Source organism: Nanorana parkeri, unplaced genomic scaffold (genome assembly GCF_000935625.1).
Source record: "Nanorana parkeri isolate BGI_ZX_2015 unplaced genomic scaffold, ASM93562v1 scaffold816, whole genome shotgun sequence".
NCBI lineage: Eukaryota > Metazoa > Chordata > Amphibia > Anura > Dicroglossidae > Nanorana > Nanorana parkeri.
In genome coordinates this window covers 84089-105183 of record NW_017307084.1, presented here as the reverse complement: position 1 = coordinate 105183, position 21095 = coordinate 84089, and the positions used below count along the sequence as shown (strand labels likewise).

The window sequence follows — 21095 nt, the reverse complement described above, 5'->3', positions numbered from 1 at the left end:
CAGTTGCAGTTATGATTGACACCAACACTGGTGTAGTGTCTCTCCACCGCAGATGATGCTATGGCCATATGTTTTTTGACCACCACAGATGATGCTGTGGCCATATGTTTGGTGAATGAACAAGTGTACTCAAAGGCATAGACACCACACCAGCTGGGGCCACTCATAGCTGCAGTGTTTGTGTCAGTCAAGTAGCAAAATTATGGTGCAAAATGTATAACCCCAATTCCAAAAAAGTTTAGACGCCATGTAAAATCCACATAAATACAGAATGCAATGATTTGCAAATGTCATAAAACCATGTTTTTTCCACAATAAAACATATAAACCATATCAAATGTTTAAATTGAGAAAGTTTACCATTTAAAGAAAAAAAAAATAAGGTAGTTTTGGAATTGATGGCAGCAACACGTCTCAAAAATGTTGGGGCAGGGCCATGTTTACCACGGTGTAGAATCTCCTCTTTTTTAACAACACACTGTAATTGTCTGGGAACTGAGGAGACCAGTTGCTGGAGTTTTGGGATAGGAATGTTGTCCCATTCTTGCCTGATACTGGATTCTACCAGCCCAACAGTCCTGGGTCTTCTTTGTCGTATTTTGAGTATTAACATGTGCCAAATATTTTTTTAATTGGTGAAAGGTCTGGACTTCAGGCAGGCCAGTTAAGCACCCAGATTCTTCTACTTTGAAACTATGCTGTTGTCATAGATGCAGTATGTGGTTTAGCATTGTCCTGATGAAATATGCAAGGCCTTCCCTGAAAAATACATTGTCTAGATACGGGCATATACTGCTCTAAAACCTGGATATATCTTTCAGCATTGATGGCGCCTCTCCAGATGTGCAAGCTGCAATTCCATGCACACTAATGCACTCCCATACCATCAGAGATGCAGGCTTTTAAAGTGAGCACTAATAACAAGCCGGAAGGTCCCTATCCTCTTTAGTCCAGCAGATGCGGTGCCCATGGTTGCCAAAAAGCATGTCAAATTTCGATTCGTCTGACCACAGAACAGTTTTCCACTTTGCGATATTTTTAAATGAGCTTTGGCTCAGAGAAGACAGCGGCATTTCTGGGTCATGTTCAGATATGGCTTCTTCTTAGAGCTTTAACATACATTTTTCAATGGCATGGCAAGCTGTGCTCACAGACAGTGATTTTAGGAAGTATCACTGAACCCATGCAGTGATGTCCATCATAGAATCATGACTGTTTTAAATGCAGTGACATCAGGGCCCGAAGATCACGGGCATCCAATGTTGCTTTGTGGCCTTGTCCCTTGCGCACAGAGATTTCTCCAGATTCTCTGAACCCTTTGGTGATATTATGTACTGTAGATGATGATATATTTAAAGTTTTTGCAATTTTACTTTAAGGGACATTATTTTGAAATCGCTTGACAAATTATAGATAGAGCTTTTCACAGATTGGAGAACCTATTCCCCTCTTTACTTCTGGGACAATCTGACTCTCTAAGATGCTCTTTTTATACCCAATCATGTTACTGACCTGTTGCCAATTCACCTAATTAGTTGAAAAATTTTCACATGGCCATATTCACAATGATTGGTCAGAACCCAAGCTTATCCTTGGTTAGGATGATACATCTGATGTCATTTTTGGAGCCACATCCTAGTGGAATCCTCTACATAACCAATAGATCTCATGATAGTGTTACAAACTCCAACACCTAGAATGAGCATTATTTGCCATTGTATTTAAAGTAAAACTTTTTGTTTTCCTGTTCTGTTTTTGTCACAATTGTAACATTGGACTATAATTGAGATGTAAACTCCCCTACAGTGTAAGGCCTCATTCACACACAACGCAAGCAAAATTGTATATTGCGTATATACGCGTCTATGCGCGTATATACGAGCGTATATGCGTGCACTATATGCAATCCCAGAATGCATCACTCGTAATGGAATTTTTTATGTGCTGTACGCATGTACACGCGTATATGCGCGCAAACACGCGTATATGCGCGTAAATACGCAGAAATACGCTGCCCGGACGCATCTCTGTTCCATTCTGTTTTCGCGCATATATACGCTACGCAAATATACGGCTCTATACGCGGCTGTGTGTATGGAGCCATTTATTTGCATAGGTTGCATATGGTACAATACGCACGTACACGCGTTTACGCGCGCATACGTGCGGCAGTGTGAATGAGGCCTTACAGTCAGGAATAATATCTTGACAGAGGTTTTAAAACTTACTATACTGCATAGAGTGCCACTAGTTCACATTATATCATGCACTTTTAAGACTAGATCTGACAGAGTTTTCACCATCCAAAAAAATGGTCAGGTAGCTAAATTAACTTGGTGTTGTACCTGTGTGAAAATTAATATTGATATGAAATGTTTTTCGTGCCTCTCTGCCGCCTATTAAAGCCATGTGTGATAAAACAATAGCAACCACCCAGTACAGTTCACACATGGGCGTCAGCATTGCGGCAAAAAATAGATTGCCTGTCCAGTTCTGGAGGTATTGCCACTGGAATAATGCCTCCATAGAAGTCTATTGAACCACCTTTTAATGTTTGTTCAAAGCTCTCTATAGCGTTGACAATGCATTAAACAAGCGATTTTGCAGTAGGAGGGACCCCAAGTTAAATAGTTAAAACAAAAATGTGTCTGGGGTCCCCCTCCCGATCCATACCAGACCCTGAGGGTCTGGTCAAAAATTTTGGAGGGACCCCCCAAGTAAAAAAAAAAAAAAAGTGTGCGTGGGGTTCCCCCTAAAAGTCATACCAGGCCTTTTAGGTCTGTTAGGAATTTTAGGGGGGAACCCCACCCCCCCAAAAATGGGAAAAAAGAATGTGGGGTCACCCCTAAAATTCCCACTAGAACCTTGATCCAAGCACAGGCCTGGCGGGGCAGGAAAGAGGCGGGGACGCCCCCTGCCTCCCTGCACCATACCAGGCCACATGCCCACGTGCAGATGGGAAGGGCCTCTTCCCCACAAGCCCTGAACCGTTGGTTGTGGGGGTCTACGGGCAGGGGGGGTTATTTGCATCAGGGTACCCCTTTAATTAAGGGGCACAGAGATGCGCCCCCCCTTGTGAATGAGTAAGGGGTACTGGTACCCCTACTCATTCACTAAAGAGTTAAGAGTAAGATGTAAATAAATACACCACAAGTTTGAAAAGTCCTTTAATTGAACAAAAAAACGCTACCCAAGTTTTTTAAAGTCCTTTAATTCTAAACAAAACCCCCAAAAGTTGAAAAAAAATCATCCCTTGAAGTAATCCCATGGTCAATCAGGGCGTCCAGCGTTGTCGACGACAATGCCGACCCGTCGAAATAAAAAAAAGCCGATGCCCACCGACCCGTCCTCGCCCGACGAACGCACGCCGCCAAATGACAGCAGCCGGCCAAATGTCAACATATAGATAGAGCTTAGGGTTGACGTCACGGCCGGCTCCTCCCATTTATTTTGATTTGGCTGTGGGTCTTCTCAGGGCACGGCCAAATCAAAACAACTGGGCGGAGGCGGGCAATTCTCAACGCACATGTAAAAGAGCCCTTAGAGACATCACTAGACAAAAGAGCTAAGAGAATTTAATTATCAGCCAAAGTTTCTGCATGTACCTCCTCCTCTTAAGCATGAATATGAACACAATGTTTAAAACGGGACCTAACGATATCCTAAGACATCCGCTTATCTGCCCATTCTCTGCTGGCTATGGCAAGCTTTGCACTAAGGAATGTGGACATGTGCTATAGCTGGATATATTCCATTATGTAATAATGTTTGTTCATTTCTATTTTATTTATTTATTTATTTTTGCCTTCAGTTATCTTTGAAGAGAAGGGGAAGCAAAGATACACAAAAATCAGAAAAAAAGACTCTACAGACTCCAACAGAGGTATCTTTAATAGTGTAAATGTATCTGTAATTAGAGAATTAACCTATTTATATTCTTTGTTGTTTTACTGTTCAACATCTGCATAGAGAGAAACATTTGCAGGCTTTACCTTTCTGCTATAGTGGCAGTGTTTGCGCAAGCAGAGGATTACTGCATCATAGATGGGCGTAGCACAAATTTTACACTAAGGCAAGAAACACCTTTAAGCATGCCAAAAGATTTTGGCTTCTTGTTTTACTAATTGTTAGCACTCCAAAATGTTGATTTTATTCAATCTGTAACCCATAAAGTTGATGATCGTAAGAAGTGCTTGAAGCAGAAATGAAACAGGTAAAATAAACATTTTCACACATTCCATTTAGAAAGTAGTTGCCATCAGATATACTAACAGCAAAATCAGTCTTTTAGGGACATCCCACCTGCCAGTGTCTCATTTTGCCCCTCCCATTCCTCAGATGCACTTATCATCCTCGATTCAAGTACACAGCCTCCGGTTCCACGCCTACCCATGCTGCAGTAATCCTGTGCCTGTGCATTACATGTCGTTATATAAACACCCGGTGAGAAAAAAAACAATCATTAAAGTCCCCTGATGATCCAGTCTCATAGAAATGTCATTCCTCTATCCCATGGACCTTCTCCTAGTCCTGGTGAATCCTGAGTAATGCATTAGATCACATGGACTGGACCCTAAGAGTGGATATCTTGCTGGATGAGCTCTGAATGTCTGTAAAATGACTATCTATGGCACCTCGGCATTCTTAGTTCCACTATACAGTATTACACACATTCTGGAAATTCCGGGGTGGTACACATGCATAGTACTAGTAACTGAATAATGATCCTCAAGAAGTGGAACTCTATAGTCTATGAAAACTTTAGAGTTTACAAAAAAGAGCAAATTAAAACGTACAATAAGCTTACAGAGAACGTTATTAAAACCCATTTTTGCCGTTAAAGTTCCACTTTAAATTTTGATTGTATTGGCCAAATCTGCACATGGATGATCACTAGTAGCTGGAAACTCTCAAAATTACAAATGTGTTTAGTTATATGTTTGTAAATTTAAACCTGTCAAAAGCCTAAGCAATTTCAACTGAATATATTATTTATAAAATGCACAATGAGAGAATACTATCTACTATCAGTGGGAGCAATAGGTCAAAACAATGAGCAGATCCACAGATATATGCAGATGAAGTTATGTCCAGTCAATTCTTTTTCTGTAAATCTGAACTTGGATCCACCCTCTCCAACCTTTCAAGCCTTCCAATTGCTCCTTTAATGTAATGCGTGACCTCACTGACCAACTAGGAGACTAAAGAGCTGGAAAATTCAAGATCTGGATATCATTTTAGTTGTCAGTATTTCCAGATCAAATACTTTTTGTATTCACTGAAGGTAAGCTTGCTTATGCGTAGTCATTATGCTCATTTTGATTTCCTCTTATTTGTGAAAGTTTATCTTATTTCTGAGGGAAGAACTATTGATTTTATTTATTTTTGGAGTGCAGTATGTGGTAATTATCGTGCATTAAATGAATGGGGGCAGTGATTATCCTATAAAAACACTGGACTTGATCAAATGATTCTAGCAGGAAAACAATCCCACTTATTAATGACATTTCCTTCAGTCTCCAAGACAACCTTTCAGGACAACCTTTCACTTAGCCTGTAATGGGCCAAGTGACAGATAATCTTTAAAGCCCTGTTCACACCTAGCTCTAAGCTCAATGCTACAAATTGGTCAACACGAGGAATCCCATTGTTTTCTAAGGACTCTGTGTTTGGTTGCTTGTAGCATAATGGTTGTAGCCAGAAAAAGTACATGAGCTTCCAGAGGTTTGGCTGGTGCTACTGTAAACTAGAGAACAAATCTGAAGTTTTGTTAAAATGTAGGTGGTAAGGTAACATTTTGGGAGAGCAGTCATAACAGAGGTCATGTTGTCTTTCCCATAGCAGCCTTCTATAGTTTACATTTACAGGGTTATTCACAAAAGGGTGAAGAGTTTGGAGAAGGAGGAGAAGTGACCACATAGCTGAGCTGGAAAGTGAGCTGAAATTGGAGAATTTTCCAAATCAGCTATGTTGTCCTAGATCAGTTGAGGTGTTGGGGGGAGTCTGTGGGCAATGACTGGCTTGGGGGGAAAGAGGGGATTGGGGGACTAGCTGGGCTGGTGGTATTCAGCATTGCTGTATAATGATTATACAGCATTGCTGAATACCACCAGCCAGGGGCGGACTTAACCCTTCGCCGTCTCTCTGCCGCTACAGATGCGGCTTTCTAATCGCGCAGCCGCTCGCTCCTCAAGGGAATACTCTAGAGGGCCCCAGCGGGCGGCCCTCTAATATGCCTGATTAGAGGGCCGCATCTGCCTGATCCAGCCCAGTTCCTAAAAAAATGTTTTAATAAATTGTACAATAATTGTACATTTGAATATCTGCTTGCTGTTATTCTTCCTAGGCTTCTGTTTTCAAGGCTAGTACTTAAATTATTATTAAAACCAGTAGCAACTGAATGCAGAGGCAACTATTTATGATAATAAAGAGTAGATGCATAGTCCTATACAACCGGCCCTTTGAGGGTAACCATACTGCTGATGCGGCCCCCGATGAATTTGAGTTTGCCACCCCGGTCCTAGATAGTTCACTTCTCCTGCCTTCTCCAAACTCTTCACCCTTTTTGTGAATAACCATGGTAATGTTACATTTAATGCACTTTGCAATTTTCCAGGGGCAGCTGTGTTGTATATTTCTTTATTTTTCCACAAGTGTCAATGATGCTAATCACATCGCATGACTCCCTCAAATTTCTCCATGAGACTGCAATCTAAAGTGGGTAAGAGGTGCTGTACAGTAACAGCTGTCACTATATTTCAAAAAAGTTGGGAAGCAAAATCTCCCTTAACCCCAGTCCAAATGAATCTAATAGAGATTCATATTAATCGTAAGTCAACCATGGAATCCTGGGGGATTGCCACATCAGTTAATTCTTTTAGTACTAATCAAGGAAAGAATTGATACAAAATATGCCCTATTGAATAGGTAAGAAGTAACTGACAGTGGAAACCACTCAGAATGTCATAGTCTTGTTACTATTACTGTGAATCTTTAATCTTAATATATACTCAGCATCTTTTAACAAAACAGTCTAACAATTAATCATGCAACAGCCACAATATTATAAACCATTAATAAATCACTTGATTAACTAAAATACATAACACATATTTTCAAAAACACTGTTATTAGTAAGGGGTTCATTTTAATGCCAGTTCCAACAGCTACACATACATTCATACTTACCTTTGCTTGACTTCCCTGTTACTTCACCCAGCCATCAGAGTGACCTGAGCAAACCCTATGCAATAGACAAGTTAAAACAGGGAGCTTGCACAGGGATGAGGGCCCTCTCTGCATCTATGTGACAATATTGGATGCCTGAGCAGCCAGTCACCAAGCGCCAGTGCTGTCATGTGGGAGGAAGATAGTCATTGGGTACCCCTATACCCAGAGGTACTGGGCATTTTTCTTCTATCCCTGTAGTCAAATGAAGCAGCGGGGGAGCGAAGAGATGTTGGTTCTTTGTCTAGGGCTCTGTTCAGTCGTAATCTGGCTTTCCCTGAAAGGGTTGGATTAAGTGTTAGGTGGCACTTGGGATGTGTTGTATTGTAGAATAAACTTCCTTTCTGCACTATGCACACTAGTTTTTTTAGCAGTCAATGCACTTGTTTAAATTGTGCTGTTTGTATGGGGATTTCTATTCGTATCCTAACATTTAAATGCATTGTTTTTGTCTTGATGAGGAGGACAGTGAGGATCTGAAGTGCCAGCTACAGTTTGCTAAAGAGGAAGCAATGTTAATGAGGAAGAAAATGGCCAAGATTGATAAAGATAAAGACAGGCTCGATCATGAACTGCAAAAGTACAGATCATTTTATGGAGATCTTGATAGCCCTTTACCAAAGGGAGAAGCCAGTGGACCCCCTACAACAAGAGAGGCAGAACTAAAACTTCGGCTGCGTTTAGTTGAAGAGGAAGCTAATATACTTGGAAGGAAGATAGTTGAGCTAGAAGTAGAAAATAGAGGCCTAAAGGCAGAGCTGGATGACCTGAGGGGAGATGACTACTCTAGCACATCAAACTCTCTTCCACGGGAGCAAAGTGAATCGGTATCAGAACTGCGGCAGCACTTGCAGTTGGTTGAAGATGAAGCTGAACTTTTACGGCGTAACCTTAGTGACATAGAAGAACAGAACAAACGCATTACTGCAGAGATGAACAAGTATAAATTTAAGTCCGGCACTCATGAAAGTTCTCGGCACAGTGACAATGTCAAGACAGAAGCCTTACAGGAGGAGCTGAAGACTGCACGTTTGCAGATCAATGAGTTGAGTGGGAAAGTCATGCAACTCCAGTATGAAAACAGAGTTCTCATGTCTAACATGCAGCGCTATGACCTTGCTTCCCATCTTGGTATCCGAGGAAGTCCCAGAGATAGTGATGCAGAGAGCGATTCTGGGAAAAAGGAAAGTGATGATGATTCTCGTCCTCCACACAGAAAACGGGAAGGCCCCATTGGTGGTGAAAGTGACTCAGAGGAGGTGCGCAATATCCGTTGTCTTACACCCACTAGGTCTTTTTATCCTCCTACTAGTGTTTGGCAGAAGAATTTTACTGAGAGGCAGCAGATGAAAGATATTCGTACTGAGGCTGAACGACTGGGCAAGACAATTGATCGGCTTATCTCAGACACAAGCACTATAATCACTGAAGCCCGGATATACGTGGCCAATGGTGACTTATTTGGACTAATGGATGAGGAAGATGAAGGCAGCAGAATAAGAGAACAAGAATTACTTTATCGAATCAATGCACAGATGAAGGCTTTCAGGAAAGAACTTCAGACATTCATTGATCGGCTAGAGGTCCCAAAGTCGTCTGAAGACAGGAGTGCTGATGATCCTCTTTCAGTTAGCCAGGTAGGTGTCGTTTACAGTTCTGGAATAGATATACACTTTACAAAAACATTCTTAATATAATAACTGTCAAGAGATAATAAAATTAAGTTTTAGAAGGCAATAATTGATACAGTTCTGATTTATAGATCTACAAACAATTTAGCCTCCTGGCATTGTGTTCATTCAGTGTATTCAGAAAATATTATTATTGTCAGGTTAAAGGAAACTCAATAAAGGCATGGACTGATTTTAATTCATAATAACGCATGGTGTAGGACTAGTGTAGGTACTATGTAATATTAGAGTGCACTATCTACTGATCCCAAAGGTGCAGAATAAATGTCTACATTACTAGACAGGTCCAGCCAGCTCCTCTCTTTAAAACTCAAGTTTTAGTCAAATAAAGTTTTATTCGTATTAAACAGGGTAAAAACATGTAACATACATAGCATATTTTCAGGGTACATACAGGTATACAGGCAAGTCGGTCCACAGGACCTATTATAAAACTCAAGTTTTAGAAGAAGAGGTGTGCTCTAGGTCGAAGAGGTGTGATCTACTAGGTTGGGGTGTGATACAGTGAGGTCTAATACAGTGGTTGTGGATGGACTGTAGCAATATTTATATATACTGTATATGTATTCCTACCCTGCAGCCACATTACAGAGGCACCATATAAGAATGCAGAATTCCTTTGGCATAAATAGATAAATAGTTTAAAAAAATAGCTAGAAAGTAAAAAAGTAAAACCGTTGACTTTTTCAACATATCGGAATAGGCAAACAGTGTATCTACATACAAACAGTACCTAGAGCTACATGTGATTGAAGAAAAGTAGAACAGAAATGTTGCCTTTTCAGTAATTTATTCAACAAAATTATTAATAGATGTAACAATGCATTTGAGAAAAATGAAGTACGCCCTTGGCCTTGCTCCCTTTAGCAGAAATTATTTTTGTAGCCATTTTACATAACTGCCCTACTAGACTCTGACATTTAAATTTTTAACAACATCTACATTGTTATAATGCAGAATGTGTAGTTCACTTGATGACGGCAACCTGTCCAGGTCCTGAAGCATCAAATACACCCCAAACCATAACTCTTTTTTCAACAGTTGGTAAAAACTTATTTTCCTGAATTGCTGTCTTTGGTTTCCTGAAACTATGTCTGTTGTTAGTGTGGACAAACAACTGTATCTTTCATTCACCAGTCCACAGCACATTTTTCTAGAAGGCTTGCTCTTTGCCTATATGTTCAATGGCAAACTATAATGTTCTTTATAGATAGCAAAGGCTTTTTCCTGGCGTACATTCCATACACCTTTCTGAATGTAGATGCATGCATTTTGACACCAACTGCTGCAAGAGTTAGCTGCAAATCCCACAATGCAATTGATGCTTCTTGGAGACATGTTTTAGAAGCAGATAGTCAGCTCTTGGGCTAAATTTTCTGGGCCGGCCTGTTCTAGATAAATTAGCAGCCATGTAAAGTTGATTCCACTTGTAGATCATTTTCTATACAGTGGAATGAATGCTTTTCAATTACTTGGCAAGCTTTTTCAATCCCTTACCAGACTGATATGCATCCACAGCCTTCTTTCTAAGGGCCTAAAGGTGGCCATACACTTTACAACCATCGCAAGACCTTAGTCTTGCGATGGTTGTAAAGTACTTAAAAAAACGTACGATCTGCCCATCTTGGACAGGCAGATAGTACTTGCGATCATCGCAAGCCCGCCCCCTTGAGGGGCGGGCTTGCAAGTACGGCAAACGGGCATTGTGCGCGTGCGCACACCGGCCTGTTCGTCAGTTGTCGAACAAGCAGGCCACTCACTCGCCGAGAATCGTACGATTCCCGGCGGGTTTTCCAGCCTGCTTGTACGATGGAAGACGTGCGACCGTACAGTAGAAACGGTTGCACGCCTTCCATACATTGTACGATTCTCGTACGATCAGAGCTCTGTTGATCTTGGCATGATGACATGACACCTGTCAATAGCAAATAGAACACTAGACCCTTGATGTTTAAATAAGACAAGTTCCACCTGCATACTCCCTAAGGAGGTTATAATCATTGCTACCTAATCTGGGACACCTGTTTCACATGACTTATAATTTCTGTTATCTTAAATTAAGAGAATAAATACATAATGGGGTCTATTTATAAACAATTTTCAGAGCCAATCTCTGTGAATATTCATACTGTGCAAAAATGAATGTTTTTATTATATTTTCTTTTCAGGTAAAATATAATATAATCCTGTATTATGATCACTAGAGGAGCATATGAAATAAATACCTCCTATCTTTCTCAATTCCATCTAGTGGCCATAATGCAGGATTGCATTACATTCAACCTAAAAAGAAATATACTAAGAACGTTTGTTTTTATCCTCTGTTTATACAGAAGCATTCACAGAGATGCACAGTGCGAATGGCTCTGCAAATTATTTATAAATAGACCACTATGTCAATTTTTTGTGTCATTTGTTTAAGTATATCTCCTTTACCTGTTGGCACTGTTTGAATAAAGATCTAATGTTTGCCTGTTCAAATATGTTGGAAAAACTCAGTTTCTGTGGGCTGTACTTACTTTTTCAAAAGGCTGTAAATATTTAATTTGTGCAGTGGGGTTCTATAGTCTTTAAGGAGAATGTCCCAAAACTGTCACTTTGTCTTAAGGCCAAACTATTTGACTATGCTGGCACTAAACCAGCATTAAGGAGAAATCACTATCTGTCAGGAGATTAAAATTGTGGTTTAATCATACGATGATTAAAGAATAGTTTTCAGCTGATCTGTCAGGCTGGTCATGAGACTGTAGTTACATGATTAAGTAAACCTATTGGATATAAAATAAAACCACAGCCGTATGATTTTGTGCACAGAATAAATGATTTATGAAAATAATTATTGAACATTCTGGACTGTTACTGCATCTACAATGATAGTACTGTTAAAAAAGAGGAACACAAAAACAAGATAGATAAAAATAGCCCAAATGCCAGTGACTGTCATTTACCATATCTGATATCTGAAGACTGAAAACTAGACCTTTTATTATATGATAGGTTCCCTATGATGTGCATAGTGTATTTAAAGCCACATTTGTTTTTGAGTTTTGGATAGAGCGGTGAAGGGTTAAAACTAGGGATGTCCCGATGCCACTTTTTCAGGCCCAAGTACAAGTACTTATTCTTGTGTATGGTGCATAGGGGCCATTGTGCTTTGTAGCCTACAACAGGGGTCGGCAACCCCCGGCACGCGTGCCCAGCCTGGCACGCAAGCCCTTGTCAGATGGCACACAAACTACTCTTTACGGTTTGTAATTGACAGCCCTCTCGAGCCGGCTGTCAATTACACGCCTGACCCACGCACCTCCCTGACGCAGCTGCAGCCCATAGGTTCGTTGGGGATATAGCTATGTCCCTGCTCCCTTATTTGCCAGCCCGCAGGGAGGGAGCCGGACCTGCAGCTGCACGACATGCAGATTCTGTTCACTGCTCAACACGTGGCTTTTACCAGCCACTTCAATCAATTTGTTGTCCTCAACGATCAGTTTAAGCTGCCCAGATTAGGTTGAAACACGTCTCTGTGAGGGAGATCCCAGAGGTGCCTCATCTGTATGTAAATCCCACACAATAGAAATCCTGATTGTTGCTGATCCAATGTAGAGGCAATTGCAGCCAGCTAAGTCTTTCTGTCTGTGGGGGATGCTCCATGGAGTATATAAGTCTCACATTATGTTCCAGGTATGATTGTTTTTTGTTTTTTTTAGCAAACGTAGTTTTATTGAGTTTATTAAACATTGATACAAAAAAAAAAAGATGAGCAGTATCAGCAGAATCACGTAATACAACATTAGGTACAAGGTATATATCACATATATTTGCAACGTGAGGAGATAGGATATCAACAATTAGGTGTGTATATCGTACTATCGCATCAGTTGGGAAAGAAGAAGACAAACAAAATTATTACATGTAACTCCAAGAATAGTACCTATTCTACTAAAAGATATCTAGTCATGAAATCTTTAAACATGTGGACGGAGCAGCTATGTCAGATCTGTATATAATACCTGTTCATTTACTGGGGTGGGAACCTTGCTTCCAGAGTTATTGGGTATATATGGTCTAAGTAGGACATGGTATGGATCCAAAATTGGTTCCTCAGTCCAATAGTACAGTGGTCGAGGGATCAAGAGGGTCATGTAGGCTATGCCCAGGGTTTGTAAAGGTGGCTAGAGATCTAGAAATCTAGAGAGCCAGGTCTACATGAGTCTGGGGTATGCATCTCGGGTTGATTTTAATGCTTCTCATTAGACTAGTTCTCGGCCAGTTGTAGCAAGTACAAAGGATTGCAAGTTTGTTTTATGGTTCACCGATAAATTCCTTTGTATAAAATCGTCCCATTCCGAGATGTCATGTTTGTGTTCGTGTTCGGTTGCATGAGAGGAATTAGCCAGTAGGTCCATGGAGAAGAATTTAAATAGGATAAGTTTCAGATCGGATAAGTTGGGTGAATCTTTGGTTGGTATGATTGTTACAATATCTTCTAGTGATTTTACAGAATGATTATGCAATTAAAGATCTGTGCATCTCTAGCATAATATGATGATGGCCAGCAAATGGATAAATCACCAAGTAGCCAAAGACTAAAGTTGCACATGTGGCTCTAGACTAGGTCTAATCAGTCTCGGGGTCCAGGGTGCTGTGTTGGGTCTAGGGTGCTGTGTGGATTGGTGGTGGTCTAAGGTTTGCAGTGCAAAGTTTGTATTGGTGCTGATCTGAGATCTGCCATGCATTGGTGCTGGGTTCCAATCAGGAAGCCGTGCGGTATGTCATTACCCACCGCCCGGCTTCCTGATTGCCCGGGAAGCCTGCGAGGTAAACACATTAAAATAATTAGTGAGTTGAACTTATTATTAGCATTACAACTATGAGTGTAAAAATGTAAAGTTAACTAACACTAGGGTGCGCTATTGTTCATCAGCACCCGGTTGTCTGATGGTTACAAAAATGGCACTCGGCGTATAAAAGGTTGCTGACCCCTGGCCTATAACATAAAAATCCAGTTCAGTCAATAGGAAGCATCCGTTTTCTGTTAGCAAACCAAAAGCTAGAAGCGGCTTTATACATTACCATGGTTTTAACAAAGTGTGCATGGACTTAGTGAGATAATTCAAGCTAATTGCATGTTACTTAACCTTCTAAATATGAATACATTAATGAACATGTTCTAGTCATGAATCCTACTGATACATTTTCAGCATATCAGGGAAGAAACTGAGCTCCTCTGAAAATGAAGAGTCAATACATTGTAAGTCACTGACCCAGAAAAAGCATACAGATCCATTGAGACCAGGACTCCTGACTTAAAAGAGAACTATGGCTTAACCTTTTTTGGCCATAGTTCTCTTCAGGGTCACCAGAGAACATATACTAATGTCCTCCGGTGACCCAAAACTCAGTATATAGCAGGCTCTTGCCCACTATATGCTGAGAGTGCAGAGCCGTGCTGCAGCCGGGACGGATCCCGACAATGTTGTCTAAATCCACCCTTCTAGGTTATTGACAGCTGGCTCTACCTCTCTAGAGGCAGAGCCAACTATGCCCGTCCCCTTCCCTGTTCGAGGGGAGCGGGTCCCTTCAGGGAGAGGATCGGGAACTCATCAAACTGCGTTATGTGTTCGCTGAGTTCATGATCAAAAGAGCCAACCTGTGACAGCTTCAGTGTCATAGGTCAGCTTAAGTTATGGGGATGAGTGTATTTCACTCACCCCATAATTCTCCTTTAAGTCTGACTTTACTCATCTGCATGCTTGTTCCAGGTCAATGACTCAGACAGCACTGAAACCAGAAACAGCAAGGCAACTAGCATTTTCAGAAGGAGATCATCCAAGGTGGCCTCCACAATTCTCAGGACAGGGTACTTTTGGGCCTCATTTATATCTTTGTGTTTTGGTAACATATGATACATGCATTCTCATGTTGCGGTGACATTCGATTTGAACCACACTCCGACACATTAAGGCAATGCAGTGCATTGCATTACAAATTTTGTGACACATACAGTTTTTGTGATGTTTTGTTGCATTGGCAGCCCATTATTTTCAATAGACTGGCTTAAGGCGAGGCACATTAATGCGTGACATAACATTAACATTAACAGACATGTGTTAACACAGAAAGACAGACAGACAGACAGACAGATAGATAGATAGATAGATAGATAGATAGATAGATAGATAGATAGATAGATAGATAGATAGATAGATAGATAGATAGATAGATAGATAGATAATGCTAGTTTCTAATGAAACTATGGAACATAGTTTCCAGTGTTTCTGCTTCAGAGTAGATGTGGAAGGATGCAGAACTGTATTTTAATGCAGCCTGTGATATACAACCTCTCCCCCTAGCTGTTATCAAGCACAAGCAGTTGTTGTTATTCATATTCTGAGATAAGCATCACTAACTAGCATTCTGGAGATACACTGGGGGACATTTATCAAGGCTGGTGTCCAATTGGGCCATGCTAAACTGGAGCAATGAACCAGATTATGAGACAGATTTACTACAGGGTTACAGCTTGATTCATACATTTCTACCTCAGCTGCTGTAAGTGTGCTTAGAGCAAAATTTCTCAACCAGAGTCCTCCAAGGGGTCCCCAGGGGTTCTGTTGCTGAAAGTGGCAGAGCAGGTTAAGTAGAAGCTCTGAAGGAGTGGTGGGGCTGAAGAAGACAGAGTAGTTCTAGGTACATTCAGTGCATGAAGGCTGGATGTATGTAGATAAAGTTGACTGTGCTTGTGTACAGGAACAGTGACTCCCCCTTGGAGGTGGATCTGCTAGAGCAAAACGGCCAAGAGGCAGAAACACCAGCATGAAATTCCAAAGTGGCTACCTCGAACACATTTTGTAGTGCTAATTGGAATGGAATTATGAGTTTTTACTGGGTATGAGATAGGGATGCACCTATACCGATACTAGTATCGGTATCCGTGCCGATACCGAATATTTGGGCGAATACTCATACTTCCCGAATGCTCCCATACTTACCTCCAATATTGGAACTTCCTGGCAGAGCAGAGGGAGCATGGATTATGACCCGCTTCCCGGCTTCCTGATTAGCTAGAAAGCCAGCTTCACTTGTTGCTAGGCAGCCTGGCTTCCCAACTAATCAGGAAGCCGGGAGGCAGATTATGACCCACCTCCCGGTTTCCTGATTGGTCAGTAAGCCAGGCTGCCTAGAAACAAGTGAAGCTGGCTTCCTAGCCAATCAGGAAGCTGGTAGGTGGGTCATGACGTGCCGCCCGGCTTCCTGATTGGCTATGAAGCCGGCTTCACTTGTTGCTAGGCAGTCTGGCTTCCTGACTGGTCAGGAAGCCAGGCACCCTCGGCAAGTGAAGCCAGTGTTCTTTCGATAGAACACCATCTTCCCAGGCAATCAGGAAGCCGGGCGATGGGTCATGATCTGCCACCTAACTTCCTGATAATCAGGGCACACGTCACTGGTATCGGTACTTGGTATCGGCGAGTACTGGAAAAAATATTGGTACTCGTACTTGATACCAAAAAAATTGTATCGGTGCATCCCTAGTATAAGACATGGGAGTGGCAGCGTACAGCTGCACTTTGTTTGCACTGTCACATTGGGGATAATGCCGATGTGGATGCCGTCGGCCATCAGCAGTCTTTGCGGTGTGTGAGGTGGGTTGGAGAGCTGGCAGCGTCACACTGTGTGTGATGTAGGAGGGGAACACCCGTGGCTCGTATTGCCGCGAGACAGCGGTATTGGTCCAGGTGCCGGACAGTGTATGAGATGGTCTTTAAAGTCCATATAACTGGAGATAAGTTCCTGAAATCAGTACTTATGCTCTGTTGGGGGATAATGGAGCTTTGTGATTAATATCTGATCAGAGGGCGAGCTCCAGGCACATTATATGTCCTCTATACACCCTGCCTCTCCTTCCCCAAAATAATAGTAATTTGGGGATTTCTTTAGGTGGGGTTACTGGACAAGTTATCAGCATTACCCCATCATTGTTTGTGTCAGAACTATGGTAATAGTCTCATTACTACTGCCATCATCACTATAAGAAAAATAGGCAGTGACTGAGATTGTATTCAACTCCTGTATTTCTATAGTGCTGCATAGTCTGCAGCACAGTGCGCTGAACACCAATGCAAATGTAAATTTTGCCATTAAACACAAATGCAGATGTGTTTTTAATACTGGAAATTCTCCATAAAAAGGAGAATTTTATTATTCTTTGATCTATTATGATATCTAAACTTACTGATTGTGTTAACATACTGTGACCATTAGATTTGCAAATTATTCAAGGGGTTCCCCAAGACCCCAAAACAGTTTTAAGGATGTCTCCGCAATCAAAAGATTGAGAAAGGCGGGTTTAGATGTCATCTGGTTTTGGTCTCATTTTCAGTAATAAATCTGTCTCAGGCCTGTGCAAATCTGCTGCAGTTGGTTGCCCAGGAGTACAAAGGGGTCACAAATGCACAGAAAAACTAAAGGATCAGCAGACTGATTTGTGTCTAATAGTGTCACTAATTTGATGATGAATGTCCCCCATAGTTTCTACTACTGCAGATCAATGAAAGATATCTTTTAAAGTTCTACTCTTTCATTTTTTGCTTCTGCTTGGATTTGAGACAAAAATGTAGTGTAAGACAGACATAATTCCCAGTTTCTAGGATACCTTTAAGTACATGCTTGTATACGAAGGACAGCCCCCTTTCACTTTCCTAGTTGCACATACAATGACAGGCAGCTCTGCTCCTAGCAGTTCTGATGCTGTTGATTTGTTAAAATCACCAGGAAAGGGATAACTAAAAGGCTGGCCATTTGTACCTATGGAATCGCACCTTCTGTAGCCGTGACAGCGAAATGTCACTCTCAAGGCCGTTCCTATAATAAGACAGCCTGAGGCAGTTGCCTCAGGCGGCATCTCTTTTGATCATTTGGTCCGGGGGGACGGCAAGTGTGCCTGCCACCTACTTTCAAGCCAGAGCATCCCAGGTTGCTAAGAGTTTTTAGCAACCTGTGATGCACTGGCCGGCATCCCGCCCAGCTCCTGGCAACCCGTGATATCAGTGAGCTGGGCAGAGCCAGGGTCAGAGGAAACGTACAATACGTACAACCCCCTGTAAACCACCAGAAACCTCCTTCAAACAGCCCCCCGGTAATGTGCACCACCACATAGGCTAGGAACATTGCACAGACTTTGCACATCACCAGGACCAGAGAGGCAACTCCTGAGTAAGGAAGAGCTCAAGTTTAGACTAAATCTGAGCTCCTCCGAACAAGGAAAAGCAGTCTGAACTTAAACTCATCGCTACTGAGATGAGAGATTCCCTTTAAACCTAATTTATTATTATTATGAATTAGCATTACCTCTAAAGGTTGTTAATTAGGACATGTTAACCCCTTGCTGTCCGCCCATCGTAAAATTATGGGCGGATGGCGGTTCTTTCCGGCGGGGTCACGTAAATGTACGTCTTTTTTTTTTCTGCTCGCGCGTGCCCCCTAGGAGGCATGCACGGGCAGAAAAGACCCGACCAATGCAAACCCTCTGGGACTGAGAAGACCGGCACAGCGGCTGCTCGAAGAAAGAAGGAGGAGAGATCAGCATTCCGCACCGCTGATCTCTCCCCCTTCTCTCTCTCTAAAGTCAAAAGCGATGTGTATTACATCACTTCCGCCTTTAGCTCTCATTTCTCTGGCTGGGAGCCAGAGAAGAAACTGATGAAGCAGATCTCTGCTTCATCAGCTTCTTTGGGGGTCCCTAGGTGACAGGGGTCTTGGAGACCCCTGATGTCTCCATTAAGAGGACCTGTCATTTTTTTCTAGCTATCACATTGGGGGATTTTTAGCCCCCTATGTGATAGCAATAAAGTTAAGTGTAAAAAATAAGTTTAAAAAAAGAAATAAAAACACCCAAAAAAGTTTTAAGGGCACCGCACTTATATACGTAAATATGGGTCGGGGCGCGTCTTCGTGCAAAAACAACGATTGCACCGCACATGTTACATATCTCCGCGAACGTCGCAGTAAGAGCAATAATTCTAGGCCCATCAATCACTGATAACACTAAAGTGATGAGCGGTAAAAGCTTTTAAATCGTTGCCTATGGCTAATTTTAGGCATGGTAGTTTTTTTGCGATTTTGTGGGCACACGCAATTTTAAAGCTTTACATGTTTGGTGTCTATTTACCCGACGTGACTCCGACTTTTATATTTTACCATAAAAGTGGGTAATAATAAATATGTTTTATAACATAACATAGGGAGAACAGGTTTTTTTAAAAAAATTCCGCCCCTTTTTTCGTTATATAGTAAAAAATAAAAACCTCAGTGGTGATTGAATAGAGAAAGCTCCATCTGTCCCTAAAAAATTATATAAAATGCATTTCAGTACAGCGTTGCATGCCGGAATAAATGTCAGTCAAAGTACTGAAGCGCTGAATACTGAAAAATGGCCGGGACAGGAAGGAGGTTTTACAAGTGGTTAAAGGAGTTCTAAAGGTACCAGCATCACATTAGGTATTCAGAACAAGCATTGTGAAATAAATAAAAAGGCTTTATTATGTTTCAAAATATTTTCTTACTTTTACTTTTAAAAACATTGTTTCCTTTGTGCTCATCTCAATCCGGGTCATCCCCCATAATGCCACATGCAGCTGGGCTCCAGGCAAAGTAGAGAGGTGGACGTGGGTGGGACATGGACATTAAGGAGGAGATGTGGAGCTGGGAGGGAATAGTGATAAAAAACAGTGTAAGAGCACAGTGCTTCTTCATGTGTGACTACAATAGGAGATATTAGGAAAGCAGAATTAAATGTGGACAAAGGATACAGGAAATGTATGTGAATGTGGTTCTCAGTAGGGTTGTACAGATACCAAGTACAGTACTCGGTACAAGTACAAGTACATGTACCGATACTTTTGAGCTCCAAGACTACACTAGAGAAAAAAATTTAAAGTTAGGAGGCAGCTGTCATTTGTAAGGAGCACATGGAGCGCCTGGGATTTGTACATCTCTGTTTTAAAGTACGATTTTGTTTTTATAAATATAAATAAAGGGATGCACCGATACCAGTTTTGCGAGTACAAGTACCGATACATTTTTGTTTATTGTCATGTGACAGTTTTTCTAACACAATACAGACTAATGATTTCAGGACAGTGGTGGAGTGCCAGGTCCCAGCTAAAACCACTGCAACCCTGGTAGTTCTCATGAAAATGCCAAGTATCGGCACTGGTACTCGAAAAGTATCTGTGCATCCCTAGTTCTCAGCATCAATTCAAAGGTATTTATGGGAACTAAATGGATGTAGAAATTTAAAGATAAAGGATGAGAGATATTACAATTGAATACTATAGCAAATATGATATTTTAGTGATGCTTCAACATAGATTGTTTTGTTTGGATGTAGAAGACAAAAGTCAATTTCCAGCCAAAGTGTTATACTTTTTTGATAAAGTGGTGAGGGGTTAAATTCTCTGTTGGCTTTGTCCCCATTGGGGATGATTTATCTTATTTCCAGTCCCAGTGACAGTGCTGAGGCATGAGATCGCTTTATTAAGGACGCATACAGCAGTAATGTTTAATAGTGTGATTAAGGGTGAGAACTTCTGTTAGTGTATTCCCACTGGGGTAGAGCTGCAGCTAACGATTATTTTCAAAATCGATTAGTTAGACGATTATTAAGTTCGATTAATCGGTTAATCGGATAAAAAAATAAAATACATTTTAAAAAATGGCTCCAGTGATGGGACTACTAGTTTGTATTGAGATTGCAGTCCATCACAGGAGCAAGCTTGGAGCGGTGGAAGTAAAAAAAGAAAAACAAAAAAAAGTGTGGTGTGCAATATAGTAAAATTTAAAATTATACAGCAATGAATGCAGAATGGCACCGGCTATAGAGGACTACAAATCCCAGCAATAGTACATTATACAGCACAATGCAGAATACTACCAGCTATAGAGGAATACAACAAATCCCAGCAATAGTACAGTATAGCTGGCGGCATTCTGCATTGCGCTGTATAATGTATTATTGCTTGGATTTGTTATACTCCTCTATAGCTGGTGGTATTCCACTTTATAATGTATTATTGCTGGGATTTGTATTCCTCTATACAGCGCAATACAGAATACCACAAGCTATAGAGGAATACAACAAATCTCAGCAATACATTATACATACAGTGTATAATGTATTGC

At 41.3% G+C, this 21095-nt stretch overlaps 1 protein-coding gene across 2 annotated transcripts in view; it reads left to right on the top strand.

Annotated features, from left to right (window-relative positions):
* Window positions 1–21095, top strand: part of SOGA3 (SOGA family member 3) — a 60266-nt gene that overhangs the window by 8152 nt on the left and 31019 nt on the right. Inside the window, exons 4-5 of one of the 2 annotated variants that reach the window (XM_018565137.1) lie at window positions 3812–3883; window positions 7689–8864. In XM_018565137.1, the coding sequence (XP_018420639.1) occupies window positions 3812–3883; window positions 7689–8864 (1248 nt within the window). The remainder of the gene's footprint in view (window positions 1–3811; window positions 3884–7688; window positions 8865–21095) is intronic. The other variant, XM_018565136.1, reaches the window with a different exon arrangement.